Raw genomic sequence first — 10,422 nt, 5'->3', positions numbered from 1 at the left:
AACATCCGCAAATGTTTGAAACGTGCTTACAGACGCGAGTGCGTTGTTGAATTTACGTTTCCTAAATAAAAGCTCGAGGAAAAAATTTATCAATTGTGATACCTTTTATAATATAATTGAAAAGTGAACCCACTACATAAGATACATAAGTATATATGTATGTATGTGCGCACATACACTACTTAGAACATTACACAGTTTGACTATACCAACTACATTTGTATGTTTATAGATACGTACTTAACTTCAAATGCCCTTTGCTTCGTTGTACATTTAAGACAGTAGTGTACCTCATTTCAGTCTACTTTTAGTGCCTGTGGAAATGAGACATTCAGACTTAAGGGGAAATTGTGAAATTAAAAATATGCCTATCATGTTAAATATTCAAATGAAGTTTGATATGTAAAAATCAATACATCATTTAACAATTTGAAAAAAATCCTTGTGTGTAACTACTAGTATCAATTATTAAAAAAATTTAAGAACCATTCCTATATGTTTGCAACCATGGCTGTAAAGATGCTGTACCGAGGACCAAGTACAAGACTTGAAAACTTAATAGAAAAAATTCAGGCGACAAAGGAGATTGAAACTACGGGTAAATATTTATCAAATAATTTGTTTTTTTTTTTCAAAACAGTTGTTATGGCAACTATTCGGGTTGAAAAAAAATTAAAATCAAACATGATGAAGTTAATAAAAAAAAATAAAAAATAAAAAATGCGATTTTTTAATGTAAACATTTTTATTTTAATCTCACACTCTGATGGAAAGCCAAGGTGAAGAACATCACATCACATCCACAGCACATCATAGCAACAATTTTTCGCTATGTTTTCGATGTTTCATGTATCTGCTGTTGTACCATATACGTGGTACATGTGACAGACATAAACTGTCATATATCATGAACCGCTGGACCGAATACGGGCACACGTTGCATAACCCATCTGCATCATAGTCCGAATATACCGTTTAAATTTAGTAGAATTCGTGCACTTATTTTTTTATTTAAGATGGGAGGTGCCACGCCCCTTTTTCCAATACCGCACATTTTTCTCCATGAGTATGTAATTATTTCATATGTCTCTATACCGATTTCCAGTAATCTACCACAAATATTTCAAGAGATATACCAGATGAAAATTTTTGTTAGTATGGGTGGTGCCACGCCCCCTTTTACGAATTCGGGCAAAATTCACATAAACCATCTGCATGATAGCCTGAATACGCCGTATAAATTTGGATGAATTCGGTGAAGCCGTTCTCAAGTTATAAGCTCACACCAAAAACGTGTACTTATTTTTATACATAAGATACATATGCCACGCCCCCTTTTCCAAGTTTGGACAATTTCCACATAAAACATAACACAAACCATCTGCATAATAGCCCGACTATGCCGTATAAATTTGGTTGAAATCTTGCACTTATTTTTTATATATAAGATGGGAGGTGCCACGCCCTCTTTTCCAATACCGCCCATTTTTCTCCATGAGTATGGAATTATTTGATATACCTCTATACCAATTTCCAGTACTCCACCACAAATATTTCAAGAGATATACAATATAAAAATTTTAGTTAGAATGGGAGGTGCCACACCCCCTTTTACGAATTCGGGCAAACTTCACACAAACAATCTGCATGATAGCCTGAATACGCCGTATAAATTTGGTTGAATTCGGTGAAGCCGTTCTCAAGTTATAAGCTCACACCAAAAACGTGTACTTATTTTTATACATAACCACGCCCCCTTTTCCAAGTTTGGACAAACTCCACATAAAATATCCGCATGATGGCCTGAATATGCTATATATAAATTTGGTTGAATTCGGTGAAGCCGTTCTCAAGTTATAAGCTCACACCAAAAACGTGTACTTATTTTTATACATAACCACGCCCCCTTTTCCAAGTTTGGACAAACTCCACATAAAATATCCGCATGATGGCCTGAATATGCTATATATAAATTTGGTTGAATTCGGTGAAGCCATTCTCAAGTTATAAGCTCACACCAAAAACGTGTACTTATTTTTATACATAACCACGCCCCCTTTTCCAAGTTTGGACAAACTCCACATAAAATATCCGCATGATGGCCTGAATATGCTATATATAAATTTGGTTGAATTCGGTGAAGCCATTCTCAAGTTATAAGCTAAGTCACTAATTTTTATATAAAAAATAGAGACGCCACGCCCCCTTTTCCGAATTCAAGCAAACCTCACATAAAACATCTGCATATCTGCCCGAATATGCCGCATAAATTTGGTTGAATTCAGTGAAGCCGTTCTCAAGTTATAAGCTAAGTCACTAATTTTTATATAAAAAATAGAGACGCCACGCCCCCTTTTCCGAATTCAAGCAAACCTCACATAAAACATCTGCATATCTGCCCGAATATGCCGCATAAATTTGGTTGAATTCAGTGAAGCCGTTCTCAAGTTATATGGTCTCACCAAAAACGTTCACTTATTTTTATATATCAGATATATGTATTTTTGGATAACTAATAGGAGAGCAGCCTGGTTTTTTACATACAACCCTCTAAATTTTTTAAACAGTAGTTTATACATGTTGAGCATTGTATTCTTGTACTGCTCTCAGTAATTTAGGTGGATATTCCGGATGCTTGACGAATACTTTATATTTGTCCCAGTTGCTTTAAAGTCAGAATGTAGGGATTCTACAGCTTGCTCGCTATAGAATCCTAGACCCTTGCTTGCATGCATGGTCTTTTGGAATGGCAAACATGTTATTGTTTTGTAGATATACTTGACACAAACTATTGCAAGTATAAAGAATACTTATATTCGAAACTTAAAAAGAACAAATGTTGTGCGCGCACAATCGTCTCGTTTGAATTGAATTTATCGGCATTTTGTGCATAAAACAAGCTAAGACACTTGAACCATACACTAACTTGATTGTATATAAATCGTACAAGTTACGTTACAAAATAAATATAAACTGTAAGGATTCAATTTGTCATCTAGAGCGGGTGCGTGAAAAGGAATAATTTTCATTCAAAATGAGTTTTTTCAAAAAACGGCTCGATAAGTTATGGGCTGTAAAATTTTTACAAGTTATTCATAACATAATTAACCCCAATTAGCAAACAAATATGATGTGCTATGACCTTCGATTTACAGTTGGTTCAGGTCCACCGTGATTTGTCTCTTGTTTTAATTAACGAATGCTTTGTTTCTATATGAAGCTGATTTCGACATTTTGTTTTAATAAAGTTTAGTATCGAAAATATTCTTTCAGAATTTGCATAGGAATGTAAAGCTGATAGCAGACCTTAGCTGTATTATAATGGTTCGTTCAAGTAATTTTTAAATATTTTCAAAACTTGCAAAGACAAATACGAAAAGGCGAAAACAAAAAGAGAAAAACAAAATTTCACGCTGTGAATTTTCAGAGCCATATATTTTTAGTATTCATCAAAAAATTGTACTAAAAACTACTGTGTAGTAGGAAAGTATACTGTAAACGAAGTCGTATCAATAAAGTACAGTTGTACCAAAAATGCCAACACTGTGAGGGGCATGTAACTAGATGTTGCATGTTGTTAGGCGCGCGTGCTATTCTTTTGGAGATATTTAGCGATCAAAATTAGCAATAGCGAATGCTGGAATCCGGCTGCTTGTGACCAGCAGAGAAGGCAGCAATGCAATATTCAGTGAATACGGGTAGGTTCGAAACTGTGGAACTATTGGAGACAAATCCATGTTGGTTAAGAGAGATATACAATTTAAAGGCGAAATACAGTTTGTCATAGACAACACACTCGAATAATTTAGACACAGTCGAGAGTTTTGAGATGGGCCTATAATTTCTTACATCATCTTTTTTTACCACTCTTGAAACATGGGGTAATTGAGGTAATTTTCCATTCATCTATAAACTTGCCTAAAGCTAGAGACTTGTTGAAAGCTACTTTTAGAGGATGAATAAGGGCTGGACAGTTTTTCAATAACTCAACAGGAAACCATCTACATTCGTCTGTAAGGAGGGCTTAAGTGCAAATATTCCCTTGGCAATATCTTCAGTAGATAGCGTTAAGGAACCGAAATTGAGATTCGAATCAATATCCGAAGAAAAATTTTGCAAAGAATCAAGGTCGTCATGAACAAAGTTAGACTTAAAGAAATCCGCGAATAAATTAGCAACATCTGGTGGAATCTCGGCAAACTTTTCACCCAAGAAGACTGACGCAGGTATACCAGAACACGAACGTTTCGATTTATTGTAGTTCCAGAAATATTTGGTATTATTTTTAATGATTGACTCCGCATTACGAATGTAATTATTATAAAGGGTTTTATCCAAGCGATTAAATTCCTTTAAATAATGTTGGTGTTTGATAAAGAATAAGTGATTTCTAGTAAGCTTGAACCTTTTGCAAAATTTGTTTCTTAAGTTCTTAATCTTCTTAAGCTCTTTTGTGTGCCAAGGTATTTTTTATGACAAACTTTTCTTAAGAGGAATATTTAAGAAGCATATCTCCAGCAGTTTAGATTTAAAATTAGAATAACAAGTCGAAATGTCTTCACCAGACAACAAATCATCCCAGTTAATCCCAACTAAAGAGTTATTTCGCTGTGAGTAATTACAATACGAGTAATTAAAATTTATTTTTTCATCAGGCTTTATGCGAGAATATTCATAAAATTCCACTTTTAAAACTAAAGATAGATGTTGTTTATCACTTCGTGAAAGTGGTGACTGATATTTAGAGATAAGTATAATAATTTATATTATCGCTAAGAAATATCAGATCTAAGAGTCTATGGAGATCATTTTCAAAAATATTACACTGAATTAAACCTAGACTTAGGAGATTATCTATTGAACAAGATTCAACCGCTGTAGTCACATTCGTTGGATTAAGACCAAGCTTAGGAAAATTACTAGACCAGTTGATGTTTGGTAAATTAAAGTCACCAAATATACAAAGATTATTATTCGCCAATCGATTATGAACTAAAGAAACAACATTATCCGTATGAGCTTTATAAATGTCAAAATTACTATAAGGTGGGATGTACGACGCCACTACGTGCAAAGATCCAAGTCCGAGGGAGGCTTTTATACAAACACAGAGTTGGTAAAGCATTGGGTCTTCATTGTCCAGCGAAAGTTGCTAGGAATGAAGATTACGCCGGATCACGATTAGTTCACCACCCCGCAAGGAAGAGCTAGTACTTAGAACATCTCGATCTTTACGAAAGACATTAAATAAATTCGGATCAAAACATTCGTTATAAAAAAAGTTTTTGTTCAGCCACGTCTCTACGAACATAAAAACGTCAAAATCCGAATTCGCGCTACCCAAAATAATGGCATCAGACTTTGTGCGCATGTCACCCATATTTTGGAAGAATATTTTCAAGTTTTTGAATGTTGCAGATGTCTCAGTACTTGCGGCTAAGTCAGGTTTCTGACGGGGTCTTCCCGTGGAAAAAATTCGAACAGTCGGACTTTAACATTAGCAGGCCAAAGCGCAGGATCCAAAACCTTGTCCAAACACGATTCGGACACTCCTAATTTGAAGTTAATCCTCTTTAATGTCTTTCTTTACTATTTTAAAGCAAGCCAAATGCTTCCGATCTATGTACGCGTTTTTCTCAACGTAAGACAAAATATTTTCTTCGGAGACTTTTGAATAGAAAGGGGAAACATGAATCCATCCTCCACATCCAGTTCTGTGCTACAGTTGACTCCCATTACAACATTGCGAGCCCTGTTTCCTTTTTTACCTTTTTATTATGAACAATAGTCCGCTGTGCCAAAGATTGAGAGCGAGCGACTTCAGAAGGTTGAGCCGTAGGGGCAGCGTCCATGGTTATTATGGTGTTGCAAGATCTATACATAGAAGGTCGCGCAATCCGCGAAATAAAAATTGCCTCTCTCTGCGCATATCGTCTCAGGGCAATTTTTTACTTTCACGCCTTCATGCCGAAAAGCCACAAAACTTGATTTTTCAGAGCGGCCAATTTTTGCGAAATTTGCATTTAAACTCGCTATATATCAGACGTTTATGATTCGATTGATTTCGAAATTTGTACACAATAAACTAGATTCTATTCTGAAGAAGATTAGTCTAACTGCACTTCTTAATACTTATTTAAAACGAAATGGCGGATATTTTAACATTTTTATAAAAAGTAAGGAGGTGATTTTTACAAATGCAAAAGTTGTGTTATGAAGTTTAAAATTTTTGTTTTGTTTTAATGCAGCATTAAAGACAAATATATACGGATATTTTTGGGAAAGTTTCAGGTTTAGACAACAAGTAGCTCTAAAGTTATAACAATATTATGATGACACCCACGAGCGGTCGCTCGCCTCTAGACGACAAACATTTTTAGTGGGCACTTGTACAAGTAATTTTGGAAGTAATATTAAGTGAAATGTTGAAATTCATAAATTTATCAGTGTAATATAACTTATTAAAGCTCTACAGACCTAAATACTATGTATGCATATATGTAATTACACACATAGTCAAAATAGTTATTCGTACAGTGATTGTTTTACAATATTCGCAATGGCGCATATTCATAGTCATATTCAGTACTCAACTAAGTTGAAACTATTCTAAAACTACTAAAAGCTATTCAACTAAAGCTATTCATAGTCGCCTTAGTTTCGACTTTTCTGGCTAAGTACCAACTTAAAATTTAGTTTCGGCTGCAGCTGCAACTAAGTCGTAACTAGGACGAAGTATTTTTATCAAATTAAATGTTTAAACTAAATTTCACATGTTTTATTTAAATAAATCACGATTGTGTGATCATGATTGTGTGTCGACGATAATTTGAATAAACAAGTTCGTTAAATTTAAAAACTTACAAACTGGAGCGATTTTAAAATTAAAAATGTAAGTTAATACTCGTTTACTTAATTAATTTAGTGACGATTTGAAAGGTACTCGGCAAAAAAAAACTGTGTAGTAAACCCGACAAAGAAATTGAAACGTATGTTGAAGAAAGTCGGACTGACAAGATATATACACGTAGATCCTGTTTTTTGCCCCTTTAAAAGAGTTTTAAAAATTCTATACAAATTTCTTTTGTTTGAAATGCAACCATGGACACTAGCTGGCAGAAAAACTTGCAAATTTGCGTTCGTACAGAAAATTGCAGGTTTCTCTACATGAGAGAGAATTTGGGATCATATTTTCTTACTATCTGATATTTTGAGTGATAATTCTCGCTGGATTTTCGACGATTGTCTTCCCTACAAGGCCTTTTCAGACTGACCGTCATATGACCGGCAGATGTCTCGTAGGATACCCAGAGAGTTTTGCTTTACATAGAAATTTGTGCTCTTTTATTTTCATTTTCACTCACTTCAGTGTTGGTTCCTTTAATGCAATTTGGCATTCGGTTTTTGGAATTTAAATAAGTTCTCAGCAAAATAGTTTGTTTAAAAAAAATACNAAACGTTCAACACCATTGAGAAAATAAAATTTCAAAAATCAACGCAATTTTTCTCTAAAAAATGTGAGTCAAAATTGTGAAATATAGATGAAATTTTGTAAAATTTTTAAAGTTTTGCAAAAAGTTTTAAAATTTAATTCGTATGGGTTATTAAAACATCAACTATATTTTCGTGAAAAACGACCGAATAATCATTATTAAAAACATTGCGAATATTGTGAAACAATCACTGTACGAATAACTATTTTGACTGTGTATGGAGTTACGTGCATATTTACTATGTATGTATGTATGTATGTATGTAAGTATGTCTATTAAGTTTAGTAATAGTTATATAACACTGATAAATTCATGCATTTCAACATTTCACTTAATATTACTTCCAAAAAAATTACTTGTACAAGTGCCCACTAAAAGNTAAGTTGGTACTTAAATTTAAGTTGCAACTTTGTTAGTTTCGACTTAGTTGCTGGACTATGAATACGCGCCAATGTTTTTAATTTTTCGTTAATTTTTCACGAAAATTCTGTCTATATTTTAACAAAAACCATATAAATGAAATTTTCAAACTTTTTGCAAAACTTTAAAAAATTATACAAATTTTCATCAAAATTTTGAATGAAAGTTTTTAGAACAAACTTTGTATGCAGAGTTGTAGCTTATTCAGTTAATAAATCGCAAGCATCAAGTCGCTTTAAATTACCTTTGATTTTTTAGAATTTGTTTCTCAAGGGTGTTACACATCTGCTTTCATGAGCAAAATGTAGTTTTGCATGGAAGAAAACGTTCAACACCATTGAGAAAATAAAATTTCAAAAATCAACGCAATTTTTCTCTAAAAAATGTGAGTCAAAATTGTGAAATATAGATGAAATTTTGTAAAATTTTTAAAGTTTTGCAAAAAGTTTTAAAATTTAATTCGTATGGGTTATTAAAACATCAACTATATTTTCGTGAAAAACGACCGAATAATCATTATTAAAAACATTGCGAATATTGTGAAACAATCACTGTACGAATAACTATTTTGACTGTGTATGGAGTTACGTGCATATTTACTATGTATGTATGTATGTATGTATGTAAGTATGTCTATTAAGTTTAGTAATAGTTATATAACACTGATAAATTCATGCATTTCAACATTTCACTTAATATTACTTCCAAAAAAATTACTTGTACAAGTGCCCACTAAAAGTATTTGTCATCTAGAGGCGAGCGACCGCTCGTGGGTGTCATCATAATATTGTTATAACTTTAGAGCTACTTGTTGTCTAAACCTGAAACTTTCCCAAAACTATCCGTATATATTTGTCTTTAATGCTGCATTAAAACAAACCCAAAATTTTAAACTTCAAAACACAACTTTTGCATTTGTAAAAATCACCTCCTTAATTCCGTAAATATCCGTAATTTTGTTTTGAATGAATATTAAGAAGTGCAGTTAGACTTCTCTTCTTTAGAATAGTATCTAGTTTATTGTGTACAAATTGCAAATCAATCGATACACAAACGTCTGAGATATAGCGAGTTGAAAAGAAAATTTCGCAAAAATTTACCGCAGTGAAAAATCCGATTTTGTGGCTTTTTCGACATACAAGTATGAGTAAAAATTTGGTTAAAATTAACTGTAAATGTATTTTCGAATAAGCTATCGATTACAATTGGTTTGAAATCGCTTCACTTCATTTCAATCTTATGTTTTTTTTATGCTGCTTGTTGTTTCCGCTGCTTGTTGTTTCCGCTGCTTGTTGTTTTCGCAGTTGTTGTCGCTCAATTTTGCGAGAAAAGAATAACGGACCTGCGCATTGCGCAAGCTCTTAAGGTCTGATTATGCATACTTCGCATAACTTCGCACAACTTTTTAAACGTAACACAAGTTTATAAAACTTAAGGCTGATTATGCTTCGCATGAAACCAAATTTATCAGTACTATTGTAGGGTTTTAAAAAGGTATTTATTCTTAAATAAATTTAATTATTACAAGTTAACAAAATTTATTTTATTTTACGTTATTAACAATTCGAGAAAAGTTTGAATAATAAAAATTTTCTATTTGATTGACGAACCACAAAAATCACATAAATCAAAAAATTTCCAAAATTACAAAGTTGAAATGAACACAGTACAATAAATACAAACCCTACAATACTCCCCCTTCTAGAGAATTAATGTTATATAAATTAAAATTAACTCGTTTCTTATTTGATGTTGTGTTATTCATTGTATTAGTGTTTGTTTCTGGTATTAGTTCTGTTTCAATGATAGCTGGTTTTAGTCTGTCTATCGGAATTGTTTTAACCTCATTATCCACTTCAAGTTTGAAATATTTTTTGTTTTTTTTGACAACCTTATAAGGTCCTTCGTATGGTTGGTGCAATGATCTTTTATTAATAACACGCATAAAAACAAATTTACAAGTCTCCAAATCCTTTGGTATATATACACCAGTATTAGAATTTTGATTATGCCTTAAATTTGATTTAACATTTTTAAAATGTTCCCGTAAATTACCTAAAACTTCAATTGGGGAAAATTTTTCTTCAGATGGAACAACAAGTTCACCGGGTAGGCGTAAATGTTGCCCAAAAACCATCTCAGATGATGTGGCTGAAATACTTTCTTTATACATCGATCGTAAACCAAGAAGTATTATCGGCAGCTCATCATACCAATTGTTGATTCCATTTCTAGCCATTATCGTAGCTTTTAACTGCCTGTGAAACCGTTCTACCATACCATTCCCTTGAGGATGATATGCAGAAGTTGTAACGTGATGACTACCAAGCAATTTTGTTAGTTCCGAAAACAATTTTGACATAAACTGAGTACCCTGATCTGTAGTGATTTTTAACGGTACCCCAAAACGTGAAACATATTCTCTAAAAAATTTATTTGCAACCACTGCCGCTGAAATGTCCTTTAATGCATATGCCTCGGGCCAACGCGTGAACCTGTCAACTATTGT

General features: G+C 33.1%; 1 protein-coding gene across 1 annotated transcript in view; it reads left to right on the top strand.

Annotated features, from left to right (window-relative positions):
* Positions 1-412: 412 nt before the first annotated feature.
* The window catches only part of L (zinc finger protein Lobe), an 83,101-nt gene continuing 73,091 nt past the window's right edge, over positions 413-10,422 (top strand). Inside the window, exon 1 of the mRNA XM_017614591.1 lies at positions 413-598. Within this exon, the coding sequence (XP_017470080.1) occupies positions 496-598 (103 nt within the window). The 5' untranslated portion in view covers positions 413-495. The remainder of the gene's footprint in view (positions 599-10,422) is intronic.

Source organism: Rhagoletis zephyria, unplaced genomic scaffold, assembly GCF_001687245.7.
Source record: "Rhagoletis zephyria isolate East Lansing unplaced genomic scaffold, Rhagoletis_zephyria_1.1 Rzeph_scaffold_00860, whole genome shotgun sequence".
Taxonomy (NCBI): Eukaryota; Metazoa; Arthropoda; class Insecta; order Diptera; family Tephritidae; genus Rhagoletis; species Rhagoletis zephyria.
This window is presented reverse-complemented; position numbering and strand designations above follow the sequence as displayed.